This window comes from Lasioglossum baleicum, chromosome 16 (assembly GCF_051020765.1).
Source record: "Lasioglossum baleicum chromosome 16, iyLasBale1, whole genome shotgun sequence".
NCBI classification, from domain to species: Eukaryota; Metazoa; Arthropoda; class Insecta; order Hymenoptera; family Halictidae; genus Lasioglossum; species Lasioglossum baleicum.
The window spans coordinates 9321532-9344610 of NC_134944.1; the positions used below are offsets into that span (position 1 = coordinate 9321532).

Sequence of the window (23079 nt, forward strand, 5' to 3'; positions counted from 1 at the left end):
TAAAATCAGTATCGTTCGAACCGCGGTAGAGAAAACATCTAGACGTGTCAATTCGGAGCTCTCTGTTGCTAATATTTGGTTTTTAATTCAGTGGATTTGTGTGTGGACGAGAAAGCGGCAAAAATCCAAGTTTCGATCCTAGAAGATCAGTGGTGCAACGAACAGTGTTTTTAACAAGTAAGAGTATCGCCATGTTAGTATTTAGTGACCGTCACGCGACGATTATTTATTGTTTAAAATCCTGTATATTTTAGTTACTGTTCGATGATAGCTTGTCCCGGAACAAAGTGTAAATTCAAAGATAGTGGCGCGCAACGCTCACTATATACCAACATGGTGGCATTCTTACCTGCCGAAAACCTTTTGAACCGCTAGGATTGAAACATGGATTTTTGGCATTTTCTCGCCCAAAGGATAACAGCCAAAATTTCTGGTTGCGCAAGGAAAAGTAGCAGTAGTGTGTTTAGCCCAGTGACACACATTCCGAAGCAGCAACTGCTTTTACGACTAAATAAGTGAGTTTTAATGACACGCTAATCAATGTAATCCTATTTATTTAAACTGAAAAAATGAGAAAGTAACAAGAAAAACGAGATGATATATAATTACTTCATTTACATTCAAACCCTACCTTGATACACAAAATTTACGTTCGCAATACAAATTAACGTAGATGTTTCACTGTACATATATTTTATTATCACAAAACGAACTTTATTAATAAAACGTTGCAATAACGTGTAATGTGTCGTGTATCACGCATTATAAAATGTATACCATTAATAAAATTTCATACACAAACTTATGTAACAGCTGGATTACCATCGCATTATAAATATGCGATAATATATATAATTAAGATTTATTTGTGTATAGTATGTGCTCAAGTAAAAATTATGTTTTGAATATTTTTCAAGCATAGCTTTTATATATTTACACACGTAGCTAGAAGTGCCTAAATTTATTCTTAAAACTGAGAAAATAAATGATAAAAATTACAATGTTAAAAAAGTTTATCGAAAATGAACAGGGTCGGGTATTGCATTATTATTAGAGAATCGAAACCGAAATTTGATTTCAATTTTTGTCAAATTCTTTACTCTTCGTTACACTTAGTTAGTGGATTGATCAACAGGAAACAATAATTTCGATCTCTCATTAATTTAGATTTCGAATTCGATTCCCTGGCTCGTACAATTATAATACAGTCTTACAGAACAAATGCCTGTTAAAAGAGTAGATAGAAAAAATATTTGCATAATGATAAATGTTTAAGTAAACAGTTCTATAGCAACACACGTCCAATATTTCTCGAAATAATCGTGAAATAAGTATACTTCTATAGAGGTGGATTATTATCTTCTCCCGTTAATACGTATACCTACATACATACAATAATAACAAACATATATACTGTCCATTTGATTTACAAATAAGATTAGATCTCGTCAAAACCACATGACTTTTGTAGGAATTGTAGGCCGTTTTTCCGAACGAAGACACACGAAGTGCCGTCGTAGTCATAATAGCTGTCTATCCTATTCTTATTAGTACAAACTTGCAACATAGGGATAGAGTGGACAGCTATTATGACCGTGCGTGTGTATTTCGTGTGTTCTCTTTCGCGAAATGGACTACAATAAAAGATATATATTTTTCTAAAAATTTAAAAGAACCCATTCATTTTGAACGCGACTCTATTAATCTTTTGAATAGTTTGCGCGCGTCTTTTGATCTGTTTATTCAGGAATTTGGAATCTAATGAATAGACTGCGGATTTTATAAATTTATAACAGAAATGAGTATATGTAAATATTAGAAAAATTTAAACATGCACTGTTATATTATTCTCAACCTACTAAACATAATAGGAAAGAAAATAAATTTCTATTTCACTCCAGTTTGTTGCACAATTTTTGTTTTACATAACGATCCGCAGTCTACTAATGAAACATTAAAATGTACTCGAATGTAGACATTTGAAACAATAGAGGAATGTCATGTTCAAGTTCAAGCTTATCACAAGCGAGTACGCTCCTATCCAACGTAAAATAGACCAATTAGAACGTGATCACGTGATAAACCTAGTCGCCATTGTTGTTTCAACGGGGTCTGTTCTTACATATATACATATATGTACATATGCATATAGATATGTGTATATCACAATATACAATATCTATACAATTATACGTATATATATGTATATATATCTATATAATAAATTCACATTTATGTCATTCATATTTTACACTTTCTCCTGTCGTTTTTCTCCTGCCGTATTAAAATTTCTTTATGAATTTGTACAGAGAACCTGAAAAAGTTGGCTGAAACTTCATTTATGAGTCCGACGTATTAAAATAATTAATATTCTCCATGTAAACGGAAATACATCGAGAAGCGCGTGACCTTAAAATTCAAGGCTTTCATTTAGAGTTCCGATGTTCAACAAATGAATATAATAAATCGGACTATAATGTAAGATATATGAATTTTTAATTCCAGTCATTTAGTATATGCTCATATTCAATGTTTTGACCAACTTTCTTCATACATCTTGTATAATTTGCATTGTCCCTATTAACAATATACGTGTTAAGGAATTAATAAATTTAGAAATATTTATCTATGAAAGTACAAATTTTTTTCACGTACAGACAGTTATTTATTACGTTTCTATTCTTAATTATGACAATTTTCGTCGGTACTATATTAATTAGATTAATAATTCGAATTTACAATGCAAAACCATATCGTACTTCGATATTCTCGTGACTCTGTATATTGCAGGAAACAATTGATATTGATCTTAATTTTTATAGATTTTCTGTATAAAAACTGATGAGTACAAGCCAATTAACACACCGAACGTTTCTATTTGTACATATTATAATTCTAACGTTCCTACCTGTGAGTTCTACTTACTTGTTTAATATAATTTGATTTAAAAGTATATTATAATTATGCTAATGTAAAAATCTAATTTCATAATATAATACCGTCAAAGTGTGTTTTGCATTTTTTTTTTCGAAAAACAAAATTCTTTTCACAAGATTATCATGCATACTTGTGCAGACAGTATGTAACATACGCTATATATGATATATTTAATATATAATATTAATCGTATTACATCGTACATCATAACATATTATATATTAAATATTATATAATTCTCACTGCATTTATGACAATTCAATGCCTCATATATTTTTCCTCTCATAAATAATCATTTTTAAATATGAATATATTGTCTACAACACTTCCTTAATAGGCCTTCAACAATTGACAACCTATGTTATATCTATTATAATGTACTTTTACTTTTGAGTCGGCAAAAACGATATATTACAACTTGAACTCATCACTATTTAGGAAAACGAAATCTTATCTAAAAGTAACCATGTTCATCATGGGTATACATATTTAAGCAAATACATACAAATAAAGGTAAGGAAAGCAATACATCCTTGGATAGTTTCAAACTGTATTATTTCGATTGCATTTTCGTAACAAAATATAGTGCCATAAAAATCAAATGCATTTAGAAAATTACCGTTAAATAGCTCAAAGTACTCGTTATTATAATATCCTTCGTACAATTCGCAACTCTTTTTTGTAGAAGTTTTATATATTTGTGGTTCCTCATTTTTATACATTATCGTGTTATTTATTAAACAATGTGATCAATTGCTTTTGTAGAAAATGAATCTTATATGTTTCGTCCCAGATAATTAAATTATCATACTAGATATATATATATATAAATATTATTTTATGTTTTATAGCGGCAGTGCGAAGGTAAGTAATTTAGTTTTTATATTATGATAAAAGTCAGAATTAAAATAAAACATATTTCTGTACAATTAGATACAAAATAATAAACTATTTATTACTAGAGATAGTATCTATATATTCAGTGTAGAAATTTGTATGAAAAAGATTGCCCTCATGAATTCTATTGTCTCTTAAACTATTCAAAGAAACTGAAAACTCAATCTCTGTTATTTTAAATAACAATTTCCACAACAACAGTTAATGTTGAAGAATTGTGTACAAGTACATTACTTTTGCGTAATATATGTATAACATCTTTCGCAAGAGAATTCGAATCTTCTTAATGGGATAAAAAATGTTACTTTAGCATTAAATTCTCCACTATTATAAAGTGTATGATCCCATATTGAATTGCTACATGCTACTTGTGCCACTGCATTCCGTGTCTATTTCTGTTGAATGTTGATATAGAAAAAAAAAAGAAAAAAGAAAGACAAAAAAACGTATGCATTAGTATGTGGTACTTTCAGTTCTTAAAGCTTGATCGCATATTCTTACATTATAGCTACATATCTACAAAAGGTATCATACCTTTGCGTATAATTTGTTGTCTGTATTACCATCATTTAGGAAAATGACGTAATGAAGATTTACACGAACTTAAATACGTAAACGTAGAAACAAAAGCAGTCTTCATCTTGTCGCTGCACAGTTGATTTAATTAAACGAAGTAAAGAAAGAAAAGGACGGATTTATAGATTACATGCGAGAACCCTTCTGCTGCAGAACCTAAAATACAATTTAATGATTGAAACTTTGAATAATATATTAAAGATTTTCAGTTAAAATTATACATGTTATCTAAGTTTTACGAAGTTAATCGGTGTATTACTTTTCTCTTTTTATCGTACAAGTTTGAATTGTAAAATCTATAAATGAACAAATTTTAGCATTGTTCAGCCTCTGCATTTTGTTATATAGTTTTTCTTCCACTAGACGTTATAATGAAGTATTTTCGCTATGTTCATTTAGAATAGTTTTATATACTAAGATTACACTTGCAAATATAATTCCGTATTACTTCATTCATAGTCCCCATTTTTTGTTTAATACTTCCGATATTAATATTTCATTATGTTACAAAAGTATTTGAATATCTCTAGACCAAAGGGACGAAATATATGTAAAGTATTTCAAACATGCAATAACGAGTCATGCAGGACATAGGGTAGAAAGTAACCAAACCAATGAAAGAAACAATTCTTTATTCGATGAACGGCATGCGATACAAAAATAACAGTATGATACATATAGCAAACATCAGAGGCGGAACATGCTCATGCGAATTGGCCCCTGAATCGACACAAACTAATATAAAATGCTTCGATAATTAAAGTAAAATTGATTGTCGATAGTAGTACAGTGTCGTTTGAATTAGATATTACAAAAAAGTTATAAAAAATTGAAAAACAAAAATACTTTGTAAATGTCATCTAAACACTACAATGTAAATTACTTAATAATAGTTGAGTGCGCATTTTGTATCTACTATAAGGCACTCTTTTAATATATTTTCTTTTTTTTTTCAATTACAAAAACTATTCTTTGTAATGTGACTTAGTTTGTACAAATAAATCTTGCATATGGATATGTAAGGAAATATAGTGAACAAAGAAGCGTGACTTATAGAAGATCTTTAACACAATTATAAGATCTATGTCTTTCACTAAACTGTGATATCTTTGGTAATAATAAAATATTAACAATCCGTGATTTGATCTATTCTAATATGTAACATTTCATTTGATTCGTTTGTAATGAGACAAATTGTAATCTCATTAAAAATGTATCAATGACATTAATAAAAATAAATGTAATGGGTGAAATATGATAATACTGATGCATACCAGAGGTTCTGTAATTTTAGATTCAAATACTCCCATATATATTCCGAGTTAACGGTATATATCTTACAATATATTTATTGTATTTCTTGCACACATGTAATTATTGTAATTAGAACCTCTAATATAAGATAAATATGAATATTAAATATTCATATTTAATAAATATGAATTAATTATTGACATTTCTAACATGAATTTACACTAAAAGACTACAATATAATTAAGAAAAAAACAGGGGGAATAAACTCGGTACCATATAAGTATTTAGTCAAACCATAGAAAGCTTAATCATAATTGTTTGGGTTCAAATAGTGACGTGAATGACTTGAATGCGATAGTGATACCTTAACACGATCCGTTGATTCTTGTTCATTGCTGTTTAGTTGACTGGCTCCATTTTCACGACTAACCACGCATAGAAACTCGGAATGAATTACGTTTCCATAATGGTAATGTGACCCTATGTTGATTAACTAAAACAGGTAAAATAGATTATTGTGACTTCTCTAACGAATAAGAATTCTCTCGTCAAAGAGAATATTAATGAACCGATTGGAACATCTGTTACAACTAGACTGCGGATCTTAATGCATTTATAGGAAAATTGAGTAGATAAAATTCAAAATTATAGGAAAATTTTGAACATTGGAAATGTCAACATATGCTTTCTCATATATTAAAATTATTAAGGGGGTAAACTCGTTTCTCCAGGATTGCAAGGGTGCGGAATGCGCGTTCTCATTTCTTGATAATACTTGGATGGGATTTTTCAGTAGTCAAAAGTGCTAGATAAAAGATTAATCTAGAACCTAGACCGCGATCACCCTCAAAAGTCCTATTTTTACGTTTTCGAGGCAGAATTTGCATTATTCCGAAGCATGTAGCTGTCGCAGCTTTAAGAAAATAGCTACATGCGCAACTGTATGCTACGACTAATGCAAATTATGCCTTGTAAACGAAAAAATAGAACTTTTTAGGGCGATTGCAGCCTAGATCAATCTTTTGTCTAACATTTTTGATTACTGAAAAACCCCATCTTTGTATTATCAAGAAATGAGAACGCGCATTCCGCACCATTGCAATCCTGGAAAAACGAGTCTATCTCATTAAGGGAAGAAATAACATTCAATTTGGATTCTATTTCTTGCAATCGATGCAGACAATTTTTATTTTGCATGAAGATCCGCAGTCTAGTTATGACTATACTCAAGATTTTATGCATTTATGACAAAAATGAGTACGTAAAAGTATTAATATATTATTTTTACTATATTAAATTTATTAGTAAAAGATATAAATTTATATTTATCTCCTGTGTTTTGCAATTGATGTTCAAACTTTTTATTTTGCATAAAGATCTAGAGTCTAGTTATGACATATCCGAAGCAAAATTAAAGAGAAATACATAAGCAAATCGGTATAGAACGCGTCGATAGAAATTACAACTGTAATTATTTAGTTCTAGAAAATAGGAAAGTACCTGTTCAAATTTCCATCCGTCGGACAGTGTGGATACCATTTGAGTTAATTCATCCTCGTGGCATTGGAAGATTCTATAAACATGTTTCTTGGACTCTCGTAGCGGTTTGGTATCTCTTAATATAATTCTTTCCTTAACCAGCCGAATTAATTCTGTGATATTATAGAACTCTGCTTCTTCTAGTACACCTTCCTCCGTCAAATCTTTGTTAATCACTAATTTTCCATGACGCAAGTAGTTCAAAACTGGGCTAAAGTATGTGGGATCACGGTCTATTAAATATGCTCCAGTTCCATCCTGCATTAAATAAATCAGATGAAAAGCTTTTCCACAGGTTCTCGTATTTTTCTAAATATCGTTCCTTTCGATCTCGATCGAACTCATAAATAGAAAATATATGCTCGAAAGAAAATAAGGTTGACATGCCGATAGTAAATGTTTTAAAGTTCGCGGTTATCTCGAAACATCAAACTAACCCTGTCCGATATAAGATCCGAATCTTCTTGACACAATCTGTAAAGGAACGAATTGGGGTCTCTGGCTAGTGTAGTTTTCGCTGTCAAAAAGTACGTTCCACCAACGTTCAGTCGAACCCAGTGGTTATTACACCACTTTTGAACATGATTCTCTGTCATTTCGTGCGAATTCGTGTCCGTAAAATCCGCCATCTTTCTTTGAAACTCGACTACACATTACAGTGTGTATTTACAAGGTTCCGTAACGAATCAAATCAATATCTCGACGTTACAATCTCGGTCAAAAAAGTCATTTCACAACGTTCCCTTCGAATCGAATTGAATTGATACGATCCAAGCATCGGTGCACTGCGATTCCATTCGGAAAACGAACGGCACTGTTACAAATATGACGCGTACGGCGGGAAAGCAAACAAAATTACCAATTCGAGGATCGAAGTTCAAAACTTTCCCCTATTTCTTTTTTCCGATCGCGTTAGCATTTTAATTCGCACGTTACAAGTATCAGAGAATTAATCTCGACAAAGAAACGGATAAAGCTAGATAAGAATCTGGAAAAGATTCGACGGGAGTAAATATTGAGATTTTTTGAAGTGACAGACGTCCGTGTATCCGGTAAAATGCACACAACGAAAGTCCGGCACGTCCATCGACAATCGACACACGTAAAGCGTGTAAAACGAAACAAATGAAAATATTGTTGATTATTCGACGAGGGGTCTTCGAATTTTTCTAAAAAACGATTTCGCTCGCGCGTACTTCTATATTACGAGACCAAACTGGCCGAGATTCGTTCGATGAATTGTTCGCGTGGAAATTAGGAGCGCGAGTGTGTCTGGATTCGAGGCTTCGTATAAATACATCTACATCCTGAAAATTACCGGCAGTCATTGCGAAGGTCTTGTGATGAGGAGTTTGTCGCCCAACGAGGGCAAAGTTTAAGAACATTTGCTCGAGCTGAGAATGCCGGTGAAAGTTGACGTTGTGCCCCCACCGCCCGCAAACTCGAAGCAGCCGGGTGTCACGAAATCTTTGCTTTACAACGGTTCGCGGTTTCAAGGCTCCCAAACCTCGAAAGGCAACAGTTACGACGTAGAAGTGGTTTTGCAGGTTAGCTCCTCGACATTCTGGAAATTGCGCCACAACTGTTCTAAATCGCTGTTTCACCTATCGCATCCGTCTCTATCGTTTCACGATTGATCCCGCGTGTCACTTCTCGCCGAGCACGTCGCAGCTTTATGTTACAATTGATCCATCGCGTTGTTCGCGCTCGCATTCGACGTCTCATATAACCTACAAACACAGTTTCCAGAATGTTGCTCTCGGCACTTGAGCTCGAGCATTAAACTTCTTCCAGCACGGTTTATCATTGAAATTATTACAACACCGATGCAATCGAGAAGAAAAAACACAAATATTCAACACCTTTGTTGATACTCTAGGGTCTAGACTATTCGGCATTTCAATTTGTTGCAAACAATTTGTTCATTTTATATGTACCGTTATTGGCTGCGGACTGTGGCTCCATGTACCATTCTTCATACAAGTAGAAAAGCATAATGTTGTATTTCTTGTTTAAATGAAACAATCAAGAAATAAATGTATAGTCTGTTTCACAAGAGCATACTCGCTATATCTATGTCATCTTCGAAGAAACTCTTCGAGTGAAAGGATAAAATAAACATTCAAGGAGTTCCCTAATATGCTTTCGAAGAGATCTGTTAGTATGTTAGTCTTCGAGAGTGAAACAGTTTATCGTTATATAAAGAAAACTCTCTTCAATGTAGCAGCCACACAAACACACGTACACACTAATTTGGTACTGATAATATTTATACCTCCGTCGAATCGAGAACAAAGTACTCTGTGGAGCCTGAGTCCGCGTGCCAGTGACGGAACATTAAATAAAGCTTTGAAAGATCTACTAGGATTATGTTCATTAATTATATGTAGACTACGGATCTTTATGTATTTATGGCTTCTAAAAGTTTCTAAAACAGGGTGGATTATAAAATTCGACAAGATTTGCAGTTTCTGCAAAGGCTACTACCACTGGAAATAAGATTGTATTATGGTCCACTTTCTTAAAATTTGTCTACAAAATTACATAAACATGCGCAGTCTAATTATATGTTGTTATTAGACTGTGAATCTTTATGCAGAATAAAAGATGTATGTGTTGCTTGCAAGACATAGGTGCCAACTAAAAAATTTTTTCATCATTTAATTATCTTATTAAACTGAAACTAATACACTGACGTCCTTAAATCTTTTTGATATTACCACTGCTTTAAATTGTTTGTAACCATTTTTACGCACTCCAGTTATGATACGTTAAAATATGAAGTTTATATATACAGAGATATTATTTATATTACAGTGTAAAACGTCTATTATTTTTGCAGCACGTCGATGAGGAGAACAGTTATCTGTGCGGCTATCTTAAAATAAAAAATCTCACAGAGGAGTATCCGTCATTGACAACATTCTTCGATGGTGAAATCATATCGAAGAAGTACCCCTTTCTGACTCGTAAATGGGATGCTGACGAGGATGTTGATAAAAAACATTGGGTTTGTAGTACTTTATGTGTTTTTCACTTTATATTTCTATTGATTTTCCATTATCGTTGTGTGTGATTTATTGATCATTTCAGAGCAAATTCGAATCGTTTTGTCAGTACGCCAAAACTTTTAATTCAGACACATTTGATTACGAATCCGTGAAGGGAACCGATTTTGTTTTCATGAGATGGAAAGAACATTTCTTGGTTCCCGATCATACTGTTCAAGATATCAGTGGTGCCTCGTTTGCAGGATTTTATTATATTTGCTTCCAAAAATCTGCTGCTACAATTGATGGTTTTTATTATCATCGTAGTTCTGAATGGTAATATTCTTTTATATAATCAAGCAAAGAATAACACTTTGTACATTTGTAGATGCAACATTGTTACATTCTTTTTACATGTGTTCGTCGGATGTGTCTGCAGAAAATATTCAACAAAGTTTTCATTATTTCAGGTATCAATCTCTGAATTTAAAACATGTTCCAGAGCATAGTATACAGATCTACGAGTTTAGGTGAAACCGATAGTCTTTGCCCGACTATTACTCCAAATTCATATTTTTTCTTCCTAGCACACAGATCTCATAAAAATTGTAATCTCAGAATTAGTTTGTCAATTTAAATATCTCTTTAAATTGATTACCTTAATTGAGATACTTGACAATAAAAGTATTTCACCTGTTCTTTTTACACTGGTAGACGATATACAATGCATACTGTATGCTGCTTATTTCCTATTATTACATATTAGACATGCTCTGAAGAAAAACAAATTGCAATTAACAGGTTGAAGAGGATCGCAGTGCCTCCGAAAGATACGCTTGATTATAAATTAGTTATTAATATTCATTGTAAGATGTTTTATCAAAATAAATTAATTGATGCCTTTTATCAATTAAAAATAACCTTGTTAATTATTTGGCATTCTTATATTTGGTAAAATTTCAATTTAATTTTTCGTGTACGACAAGAAACATTTGTGTTTCTTATGGTTCACATATAGTACCGTTTGGCCGTAGTTTTATTAAATGGATAATAAAATAATAATTAAAGAAAGTGTAAAAATTAAAGGAATCGATAGCTTTCTGTTTATTGAATAATATGTAGGCTTTAATTTTGGATTTGATATTACTTCTAGACTTTTTCGTATGTGTACAAATTTAAGCGTAATAAGGTACATTTAGTGGGAATTACATTTTTGTATTTATGAGATCTGTCTGCCTTGATAAATAGAAAGATGCCGAATGAAGTGGTATAATTGTATAAGAGAGGAAATCAAATGGAAACACATAACAGGAACTTTTAATATTATTTCACGGCGACAGAAGTTTTACTTGACACTTCTTTCTGATGTCGAGTGTAACGATCAAAGGAATCATAAGCAAAGATAAATTGTTCTGCCTTAGAAGAGTGTCGTCTCTACTCTTAGTTTCATTCATTAATAAGTTCTTCATCGAGAAGTTCTTGGTCACAACAATATGGTAAACTCAACAGACGTACTATTTTTCTTCGTACTATTTTTTCGTGAAGTACAGAATTTTAAACGGGTTAACTGAACGAAAAACATTCTATAAATATTCGAAAGTTGACCGTTCATAGAATTGTTGATACATTATAACACATGAATGAAAACAATCGAATCAGTAATTGACGTAGAACGTATTAATGATTCATTTTAAGAATGAGGCTAATCTAAACATGACATAGAAAGTTAGAGTGTAATTAACTTATAGATGTACTCTAAAAAGATTTTTATATCATAAGAGATTAACACATTATTTTTCTCTCGTGTAAGAGATTATCATGAATCTCCTATTGAAAACATAATACGTCATTATTTTAAAATTAAAAATCATTACAAGATATTTAATGTTACCAACATAGTAAAACTTGTCCATTATTAGAAACTAGTTTTATCTATTGTATAATGTATAGAACAAGCATACATATTTATTCTAAAATATATAAACATTGTGTATAATGTATGTATTAAATAACTTTTGTACTAAGATGCTTTGAATCTCTTAACATTGTCTGCTGTATTTTAGTTTACCCAAGGAAATGCGATTACAAAGTAGTCGTTTATTTCAATGAAACGTTTTGATTATGTATGCATTGTAGTTTACACAAGTGAGATCTATAGATGATGTATCATTTTACTAAAGTATATTCGCTTATTTATAAATGATTAATTTCAAAGAAATTATTTTTTGAGGTATGAGAACGTTTAATACATAAATTTCTATGTATCGACCAATTTTTGTAGTATCCTCGTGCATAACACAGATTTTAGAAAAGGGTAATCGATACTTTTTGTATATTTCCTTCCATTCTAACATGTAAGCGAGAAAGACATTTGAAAACTTTCATAATACTATTTCTATTACGTGTTATGTATATTGTAGTTATTTTAATACCAAAACGAAGTATGGGTTGATATAGTTATGAAAAGTAACAACAACTATTAGTATTATGTCGACTATTGTTGAGTTGTTGATTGCTTATCAAATATCATATATGGAGTGTTGCGAAAATCGTTATACAATCAAAAAAATATGATAATTCTACACGACTAACAAACACGTAGAATAACGTCTTTTCGTATGGAATGTTATTTTTAAAAAGAAATCAGCTCACCGTTTTACTTGCAGTAAACAGTGATAAAAAAAACGATATTGCCTGTATATTATCGAGTTCGCCGCTAACTTATTATGACGTAGATTATATCTGCAAATTATTGTAACAAAAACAAATGATATATTTGTTAATGGAACATTATTTCGTGGTCAGTTATTAAATCGGAACGTGAACAATCATATTAGTTTAACGAGTTAGTTGGTCAGAAAATAGAGATATCCATTGAAATATATATCCTATTTCATGTATCGACTTCATGATTTTATTGTGGACAACTGAATCAGACACAGTGGTATAGGTAGCGTGATTTACTGTAAAAAATTGAGAACGAACATCGTTTCTACCCAGCGAGGGAGATTATTTGGTTTTTCGGAAGAACTACTAAATATATACATATAGTAGACGCCATAGTATGTATAACAAATCCGTAAAATTCATTGTAAATCCGCAGGAATATGGAAATCTAAAAAACCAAATATTTCGATCAGAATTACGAAATCGTATTATGTAATAACGAAGCAATGTAAATACATACCAGTGTCAGTGCCGATATTTTAATTTACAAACTTCGTTATACTATAGCGACTACTATACGTATTTTCAAGAAAATACAAAAATAACTTTAAGAAAGTAAAAGATGTATGAAATTATTGTATTTCCGTATGCATAAATTCTGTAGCGTATTAGCCAAAATGTAATGAAACTATGTTAAAAGAAAACGATGAATATTTATAGATAATTCGTTCTGCGAGGTTTTACCAGTAGCATCAAATATATTAATGGTACACAATATTAGAAAAAGCCTACATGCATTATGATATATGTATATCTTTTTTGTCATTATATAGAAATATGCGGCACGTCTTTATCGGTAGCTTGATATCTGTCGAAGAACTTGAATTTTGGAAAAACATCACATTCAAATTACAGAAATGTGCGTGACCGTATGGTAAAAAAAAATGGAATCAAGTATGGTTCACTTTGAAGTGCATTAAACACAATATATTGTATTTAATTAAAATTCTGAATGCTCAAAAGCTCGTAATACAAATGTAATAAATGACTAAAAACACTCGGCAAAAATTTGTATCTGCTTTAAACGATGACCGATCGATCGGACGATAATTTTATTTCCTTGTTCTTGGATAATAATTTTGCAGATCTCGTTACACGTTCTGATTTTGCAATAATTTGATGCCTTTGAGCAACAGTCATGCTCTTCTTTCGTCTGCCATGTGAATTTTTCTGAATAGAAGATTGATTACATTATTTATATTTAATAGATTGCACTGTTGCAGTATTAACCGAAAGATCAATGCGATGTGAAATTGATTTACCAGAATTTTCGAACAATATCGACAGATGTAAGATGTGTTGGTTGACGTTGTTAGTGAAACAATCTTATGCAATACAGCTTCAAACCCTAAGAATTTCGTATCGAAATTAACTTTAGCTTTAATTACATCGGCAAGTGAATTTTTAACCATTGATGTATTCTCGACAATATTATTCTTAGTTTTCCTTGTTCCACTTAAGTGTTGATTTCTCAATAAAGGAAAATACAATGACTCGATCTTAGAATCATTGAACTTATTGTTCCGATTCTCGACTGTATTGTAGGATTGAGTTTGTACTTCGCAAGTTATTTTTTCGTCAAAAATCGATTCTTCACGTCGTAGAAGAGCTGCAAATACAAACGAATTTTTAATAATTTAACTTATTTGAATGATTTTCATCATAAGTGTATTCGACGTTCGACTTATACTTGCCAATGAAGTCCTTTATGTATTTTGTAAAAGTTTTATTACAAGAAAGTACATGCTGAAAAGCTTCATCAAATTTCTTCTCCGTGAAATATGTTCTTGCCAACAATGATTTGTCAGGTATATTGCTACTATCTTCGATGGTATTCGAATTAAAAATTTTCCATTGCTTACGAGATATCTCGGCTTGCCATTCCAAAGCACAATCTTCCAATCTTCTATTGATCGAATTTAATAATTCATTTACCTCGATCAACTGTTGAGGAACACAGACATTTTCTTCCCAGGAAAGGACATTGGCATTGCTTTTAATAATTGATCCTTCGTTAATCGTTGTCATTTTCAAATATACACATATAAGTTTTAATAAATAAACCCACGCGGGGATTGCGTACAAGAAAGTTAAAGAATCATAGGAATACTTATATTTTTCAAATAAATTTTTACACCTCGCGCTAGTCTTTCATTAAACAATTGAACATTTGGTCATATATACTCTGTGTATTAGTAATATTTATATTTATTTGAATACGATACATGAGATATATTATTTTTTAAAAATTCATTGCAACATTAAACAAGCATGATATATTTATGTAAACATTTGATTTTCTTCACAATTTTTCTGGAATATATAAATAGTATCATCTTGTACCTATTCTGAAAGATATTAAAATAACATTGAAAACCATTTATGCCAATTATGCCACAAAATGTTTTGTAATACGAATGCAGCGCCACGTATACGCATACAACGTGTAATATTTTGTCAGTACATATATATATATATATTATACACGATGTATGCACGATTCGAATTCGGAAACCTGGCTATGAAATTCATTTCGATTCTGAGAAGTTTTTAAAGGAAGAAACTATAGATTTCGTGACTATAAACAATAGTATTTTCAATTGCAATTCGTACTGAAAATGTGGGTGATTTATGTTCTGTGTGTACTTCCTTTAATCTTATTCGCGATGAGAAAGTTATACTTGAAGAAATACAAAGTACTGAAGAATGTTTGTGTTGTTGTTCTCGGAGATTTAGGAAGAAGTCCTAGAATGCAATATCATGTACTATCATTAATAAAAGAAGGCTTCACGGTGGATTTTGTAGGTTACTCTGGCGCAAGCCCATTAAAAGAAATACAAGAAAGTGTTCGTGTACGTATTTATTATCTTCCACCACCACCGGATATAGGCAACAGTATGTTATCAATTATATGACAATTAACAAATCACGTCTAAACAACTAAGTTTTGGCTTGAAAATTGTACTTGCACGGTGCAATGATTATTCCATTGCAGAGATATTGGAGTTGATTATCGATTGAAATTTTTAATTTGGTTCATTGATCAACGCGTACGATTTCAAACAATTAATTATACATATTTAGAAGATAATGTTTTATTTAATCGGCTGATTAGATAAGTCGTTAATTACTGATCAAGATTATTGTCTAATCGTTGATAATCGATAGCTAATTAAAAATATTAATCGTTAATCATTAATAGACTACGGATCTTTATGCAAAATGAAAATTGTCTTAAATTGAATGTTGTTTCTTCCCTTAATGATTTTAGTAGAGGAGAAATTATATTTTGGCATTTTCAATCTTTTAAATTTTCCAACAATTTTGAATTTCATCTACTCAATTTTGCTATAAATGTATAAAGATCTGCAGTTTAATCATTCAATTTTGACTTTCAATCGAAATTATTTTTAGTAAATTACGCACATTATTCTTTGATTAAGTATTAATTTTAAATTTCAGATTTCCCTAGTCTCGTGCGGTACATAACAAAAACTTTGTGGCAAACTGTGACTCTCACCTGGGCTTTGTTTAAAAAACCTGTATCCAGTCATGTATTGCTGCAAAATCCACCTGCGGTACCAACAATTCCAGTCTGTTGGTTCTATTGTGTTGCAATCAATTCTCAGTTTATTATAGATTGGCATAATTATGCTTACACTATAATGGCACTGAATTTAAGGAATGACCATCTATTGGTAAAGCTTGCGAAGACGATCGAAATATTCTTTGGTTCTAGAGCGCAAAATAATTTTTGTGTTTCTAGAGCGTTGAAAGAAGATTTGGAAGGAAAATGGGGAATCAAGTTAGTATTTACAATTGTACTTTGTTACTCTTACGTATCCTGTTTAATAACTTTTTTTTATTTAGGGCTAAAGTATTGTACGATCGTCCGATAGATAAATTTCATCGTATATCACTAACAGAAAAACATAGATTTCTATTCAAATTAAGCGAAACATATGATGCGTTTAAAGGTCCAGACAAAAACTCTACTATATTTACAGAATGTATTTTGGATGAGGTACATTTGAAGTCTAAAAGGCTTGGCTTCATTGTGTCTAGTACAAGTTGGACAGAAGACGAAGACTTCTCTATATTACTGAATGCTTTACAAGGTACTTTGCACATTACATCGCAGAAACAAACCGATAGCATTAAAACACTCGTATGTATATATTTTTCAGATTACGAAAACGCAGTAGGGGAAAAGATTTATAATCTTCCTGATTTAATTTGTGTAATAACTGGTAAAGGACATTTGAAGGAATTTTATATGGCCATTATAAAATTAAAGAAGTGGAAACACGTTACGATTCTGACTCCGTGGCTCGAAAGCGAAGATTACCCGAAAATTTTAGGTAATGAAATATATTACGAGTACTCGGATATTTATATTAGCGTTGTTTCTTGACAAGTTTATCGTTTGTTGCAGCTAGCGCAGATTTAGGCATCTCTCTTCATACTTCGTCCAGTGGCTTGGATTTACCAATGAAAGTTGTCGATATGTTTGGATGCGAACTTCCAGTTTGCGCATACAATTTTAATTGGTAAGTAACTACAATGATCATTCTAAAAATATTCTTAAAAGCATTCCTTTCATTTTCCAGTTTATCAGAGCTTGTTAGACACAATGAGAATGGAATGATCTTCTCGAATTACAAGGAATTAGCAGCACAATTAAAATCGTGGTTTGAAAACTTTCCAAACAACGACGTTCAACAGAAATTGGACGAGAAATTCAAATTGGAGCTTCACGAGTTTCAGAAAAGTCGGTGGCACAACAATTGGCATTCCGTTGCGTTTCCTACGTTTCAATGAATAATGTAAAATCTATTAACAAGTTGTACATGTTCACGGTAAGTATATCTACGTTTCCCGAATGTTTATCATGTTTATAGAAAAGTTTTGTAAATGTTTATATAATGTTGTGCTATATAAATTTATAAAACTTGTGTAAAATGATTTTCAATCATTTGAACACTTATTCTATATTCTAAGAATGAAAACGTGATGTTATCATTGTATATACATTATTCTACATAAAATATTTAAAAAGCTGCTGTTACTATTGATGGTACATTTCATTTATGTTTCGTATTTGGACTTTTATTAATGAATCTGTTACACAAATTATGTTACATAAGCTATGTGTAGCTTAGTTTGTTCCAAAGGACTTTTCGAAGATTTCATCAGAAAATATAAACTATGATATATAAAAAGTTTGGTTTTAAAGGAAGTCCTTAAATCAGGTACAAGTAACTTAAACTAAAAGTCGTTCGATTTCTTGTTGTACTGCTTGAATCTGTGGTTTCAATTGCGAACCTTCGTTGACTGTTACAGAACAAGCAACAACAGGTCTAGATACTCCGCAAGCACGACCTAAAGCTTGTTTGCTTCTTACAAATACATATGGTACATTCTTGTCCTCGCAGAGTAAAGGCAAATGCAACAATATCTCCAAAGGTTCTGCATCCGCAGCCATTACAATGAATTCAGAGAGACCACGATTTAATGTTTTCGTAGCTTCGTTGGCCCCTTTCCTTAATTGTTTGTAATTCATCGCTTGTTGCACTAAATTAAGGATTTTCGCAGTCAACGTTGCATCTGCCAAAGGGTAAGCCCTCGGATTAACTTCATCAGCCTATACAAAGAAATATTAGTTAATATTTAAATCGTTACAAGTATTATAGATCTTGTTTATTACGGTGATGTTATTGTAGTTACACAAACAATAAACCACGTGTATAACATAACCTCGAAACCGTACGCATTTCAAAAGAATGTTAATAACACAATACTCACCATTTTCGAGGAATAAAATTACGTTTAAGATATGGAAAAAATTATTGATTGACGGGAATGCGCAACCTCTCCGCGATTATTTAACAAAATCGCTTCACGGAGGAATATACAAAATACCGGCGTCGTTACACTTAGAGATGTTCCCATCCAGTAAATATTCGATACTATCGTTTCGATACCGAATATTTTTAGTATCGATACTTTCGTTCCGATACCGAATATTTTTAGTATCGATACTTTCGTTTCGATACCGAATATTTTTAGTGTCGATACTTTCGTTTCGATACCGAATATTTTTAGTATCGATACATTCGTTTCGATACCGAATATTTTTAGTATCGATACTTTTGGATGCGATCTATTATACTCGGTATCGAAAACAGTACAATTATATCGAATGGAGCGAGTATCGATCATGGTATCGATATGGAAGCTAAGACCCATAGACTTTATAGCTCATAGAGATAGACTGCGCGGCCTGTACGAAGCGTTGAAGCCTACAATGGCGGCGCGGGGTATAAAGAGTGAGAAAGAGAGCAATTTCAAGGTGCATTGCGCTCTCTTTCTAATTGACGAGTTGGTGGGGACAAATTCGCCCAATGAAAGTGGGGTCCGTGGGGAGTTGGGAGTGCACTAGAATCAGTGATGCCGAAATCGTGGTACTGTGGTACTAAGCCGTGGTACGAGACCCCCCCACTATGACCTACCGTTGCCCCTACTGGCCTTCTCCAACTCGCTCGCGCGCTACACTCACCAACGTACCTCTCATATCCTAGGAGAGGTACGTTGGTGAGTGTAGCGCGCGAGCGAGTTGGAGAAGGCCAGTAGGGGCAACGGTAGGTCATAGTGGGGGGGTCTCGTACCACGGCTTAGTACCACAGTACCACGATTTCGGCATCACTGACTAGAATATCAGTGTTGATTGTTGATCAGTGTCAATCAGTGTGTTGATGTGTTGATTAGTGTCTATGCAAGGTTTCTATAAAGAGGCACGTCACAGGTCACAGTGGCCTGCTGGCCCGTAAATAGTCTTCATAATTGCTGAAGTTATTAAAGTAATTTCCACTATAACTTTAAGAATCCACAGATATCGCTGGCTAAGAATTGTGATCTGATCCGAGTCAGGTACAGCAATACCAATGAAACAATGAAACTTCTATTTTCAACTTTTTTTTAACCTCACATTTTCCCGCTTTTCTCTACACATTAAGGTTCGTAGAAAACTACATATAAAAGGATCAATTCGTCTGAAGACCGACTATTAGCATCGATAGTGTCAGGTATTTATAATATATATTTTATAATTAGACTGCAGATGTTTATGCAATTTTTAACTTTCGTAGATAAATTTTAAGAAAATGGAATCAAATACAATCTTATTATCAGTGGCAATGGTCGTTGTAGATACAGAATTAATAAAAATCGTACCAAATTCTATCGAATTTCATGTTTTAATATTTTTTGCAAATTTTTCTATGTCATATAAATACATAAAGATGTGCAGTCTATTTATAATTATTGTTACGAGCCGACGGTCTAGGCAAGCTATGCATGACCAAGGATTGGTTGGCTTTACACGTACACTAGCCGGTGTCTGTTTCACCACCGAGTCGCTGCGTGTGAAAAGGGTTTACATGGACTAGCTGATGTCTGTTTTACCACCGGGTCGCCGCGTCAGGAAGGGGTTTACATGAACTAGCCAATGTCTGAATCATCACTGGGTCGCTGTGTGTGGAAAAGGTTCGGTTGTTCTATTGCCTCGTAGCTTATAGAATTAACTATATATACCTCGAGCGGCAAAGGTATATCATCGCAGAATATCAACTACTGGGAATTCAAAAGAATTTGATAAATAAAGATAGACTCAAATATATTAACACTTTACCTACTGGAAGCCTATTAACAGAATTTTCAATAATTGTGCTATACTTAAAGAAAGCATAGAAATTTTCTTTTACATTGCAATCTTTTAAGATAAAACTATTAGATGACGTTATTGAGAGTGACTTCTTAGTTCACAATGAAAATTGCTGTTGCCATTGAAGATTACATTGAAAAGTATTTAGCTGTGTACCATAGATTTTTCAAAATTATGCAATAATCACCGGTCGGTAATGTGCTAATATAGAGTGATACAATCTGAATTAAACTGCAGGCATTACAAATGGTTTGTGTAACTTGTCGTGTACTGTTTGTTTGTCACTCTCAGCTTTAACGCTGCGAGAAATACAGGGGTAATTACTGACGGTATAGGTACTGTGTGGTAAAACTGCTTGATAAGGATTTTGATTACTTGATCTTGCTTGATTCCCGATTAATAGCACCAAATCTTAAAATCAAAACCAAGTCTTATATATAGATCGTGGATCTTTATGCAAGATAAAAATTTTCTTTGTGAATTATAAAACACAGAAGCCATATGAAAGTTTCTTTCTATTTTTAACAATTTTAATAAATCGAAAATGACATATAGACCTTCTTAAATTGTCTTAATGTTTATACCATTTTAGATTTTTTTCTCATGAATGCATAAAATCCGTAGTCTACTTATATAACACTAAAATTGGCCCAAACGATAGTGGAGGCCACATGTGCCTTTTGATTAAAATTGAGCTCTTGAAAATTATGCAGCTCGCTGTATCAATCGAAAGAGCTCTAGTTCTGTTTGGTTTTGAGTAAGTCCTTTGTTTTTAAATAGGCCCTCTGTTTCTGCACATATCTCCAGAAGGATCAAGGACTCACCAACGGAAGCCTGCTTAGTTAGCTTTATTGATTAACAAAACATGTCAAATCCCAATCAAAGATCTCATTATAAAAAGTGCGTGTATTTAAACTGTGGTCTAACAAGCCGCAATGCAGCGGGCTATACTTCTTTTCATAGTTTTCCGGTTAGCGACACTGACAGGTGTATCACATGGCTGATTAATAGCGGCTTGGACGATTTGGTAGAATTAGATGATTCAGAATTGAAAAAAAAATTTATATGTAGTCGGCATTTTGAAAGACATTGTTTTCACGCGTCGGGTTTACTGCGTAGAGATGCCGTGCCTAAGTTGTTTGAAGTCGTAGAAGATAGTGATAACGAAAATTCAAGTATTGCAACCAATTCATGTTCAAAAAAATGCGATATACAGGAAATTCGGTTAATAGAACTGGAAAAACAATTAAATAAAGAGAGGAACAAGTGTAAGATGCTTCGCTTGAAATTACAAGCGAAGTGTAAAACGTTGAATAGAATCAAAGAAAAACTTTCTTCAGGTTGTATCGATGATGCGTGTTTAAAGAAGGCGATCGCGAAGAAAGTTTCTGGCTTTATTTGTATTTTTATTTTAATGTTATTATTTGAACCGTAAAACTGCAAACGACTAAGAAATTCCCAAAAGTCATTAAGTGGTAACGCCACTCTAAGGGGTAGGAAAAAAGATGATTTTCGGGAATTTTTAAAATAAAAACCATACAAGGTATAGGATCAAGAACAAGAAAGTTTTATTTTATATATTTTCAGGAAGGTTTGTGAATTTTAGTAAACATTTTGGATCCAAAATGGCGGCTGTAGGTGCTGGCAAGCAACATCTTTTTTTTTTGGAGGGCCGCACGGCCGGAAAGGTTTTTTAATAACGGATGGTCCTATAGAAGAAAAAATCAAAGATTTTCTGATATTATATACCAAAATCTAGGGAACATCGTAGGGAAATTAAAAAATATTGATTATTGTTGATTTAGTGAACATTTAAAGAAAAGTGTCAAGAAAATGACGAAAAATTTGGCATTAAAGTGTTCATAAAAAAAAATCATTGTTAATTAATCAAAAAACTCCTACGGTGTTCTCTGAGTTATGTTATATGAACCTTTGCACAAAATTTGAAGTCGATTGGTTGAAAACTTTTTGAGTTGTGTTTCCGGCCAGTTCAAAAAATGTGGTTTCAGGAAAAACGCATATAAAGTTTTAAACTTACAATAAACACACCTACAGCCCGCAGCGAGTGGTTGCACTCCACTTCGAAAAAAATCGTGTTCCCGACTTTTCCCCCCACTTAAAACTTTTTTTCCCATATTCTTCACATAATGAAGCATCATTTAAGGCTAAAGCAAAAGAAAAATTGATTTTTTCAAAATTCTGGAGTGGCGTTACCCCCTAAGGATCTGTATATCGGAGACACCAAGGAGGTATAAGGATAGACCTATCATCCAATGTATTATTGCAGCCCACTTTTGTGGGGTCACGTAACCCCATTACCATTCTTATTTCGCCTATTTGCATACAAATGAGGCGATCCACCACACAAAACAAAGATTCAGAACAGACATAGACTTATTTATATATTTTTTGCACTAAGATTCTGGCATAAACTCG

The 23079-nt window shown here is 32.5% G+C and overlaps 5 protein-coding genes and 1 long non-coding RNA gene across 7 annotated transcripts; 3 read left to right on the plus strand and 3 right to left on the minus strand.

Moving 5' to 3' along the window:
- Positions 1-4420: 4420 nt before the first annotated feature.
- Positions 4421-8414, minus strand: Inc (BTB/POZ domain-containing protein inc). Of its 2 annotated transcripts, XM_076441336.1 has the most exons (4): positions 7641-8411; positions 7165-7461; positions 6029-6157; positions 4421-4566 (listed from the first exon to the last, which is right to left on the minus strand). In XM_076441336.1, exons 1-4 carry the CDS (start codon positions 7830-7832, stop codon positions 4537-4539), a joined length of 648 nt encoding a protein of 215 aa, XP_076297451.1. In that variant the 5' UTR covers positions 7833-8411; the 3' UTR covers positions 4421-4536. The 2 variants fall into 2 exon arrangements, with proteins under 2 accessions (XP_076297451.1, XP_076297450.1); XM_076441335.1 differs by lacking the exon at positions 4421-4566 and having other exon boundaries at positions 4584-6157; positions 7641-8414.
- Positions 8020-14684, plus strand: LOC143217275 (glucose-induced degradation protein 4 homolog). Its single transcript, XM_076441337.1, has 4 exons — positions 8020-8750; positions 10046-10213; positions 10297-10529; positions 10664-14684. The coding sequence occupies exons 1-4, from the start codon at positions 8604-8606 to the stop codon at positions 10725-10727; spliced, it is 612 nt and encodes a 203-aa protein (XP_076297452.1). The 5' UTR covers positions 8020-8603; the 3' UTR covers positions 10728-14684.
- On the minus strand, positions 11926-15339 carry LOC143217272 (uncharacterized). The gene is made up of 3 exons (XM_076441333.1): positions 14615-15339; positions 14183-14529; positions 11926-14090 (listed from the first exon to the last, which is right to left on the minus strand). Exons 1-3 carry the CDS (start codon positions 14946-14948, stop codon positions 13941-13943), a joined length of 831 nt encoding a protein of 276 aa, XP_076297448.1. The 5' UTR covers positions 14949-15339; the 3' UTR covers positions 11926-13940.
- A 60-nt stretch (positions 15340-15399) lies between these two features.
- Positions 15400-18404, plus strand: LOC143217270 (chitobiosyldiphosphodolichol beta-mannosyltransferase). The gene is made up of 7 exons (XM_076441330.1): positions 15400-15815; positions 16383-16725; positions 16791-17038; positions 17108-17281; positions 17356-17470; positions 17531-17779; positions 18264-18404. The coding sequence occupies exons 1-6, from the start codon at positions 15539-15541 to the stop codon at positions 17739-17741; spliced, it is 1368 nt and encodes a 455-aa protein (XP_076297445.1). The 5' UTR covers positions 15400-15538; the 3' UTR covers positions 17742-17779; positions 18264-18404.
- Hoip (NHP2-like protein 1 hoip) lies at positions 18003-18868 on the minus strand. Its single transcript, XM_076441338.1, has 2 exons — positions 18726-18868; positions 18003-18564 (listed from the first exon to the last, which is right to left on the minus strand). The coding sequence occupies exons 1-2, from the start codon at positions 18726-18728 to the stop codon at positions 18184-18186; spliced, it is 384 nt and encodes a 127-aa protein (XP_076297453.1). The 5' UTR covers positions 18729-18868; the 3' UTR covers positions 18003-18183.
- A 706-nt stretch (positions 18869-19574) lies between these two features.
- LOC143216900 (uncharacterized) lies at positions 19575-22352 on the plus strand. Its single transcript, XR_013010670.1, has 3 exons — positions 19575-19850; positions 19937-20465; positions 21424-22352. It is a non-coding gene; the product is annotated as an uncharacterized LOC143216900 (long non-coding RNA).
- Positions 22353-23079: the final 727 nt, after the last annotated feature.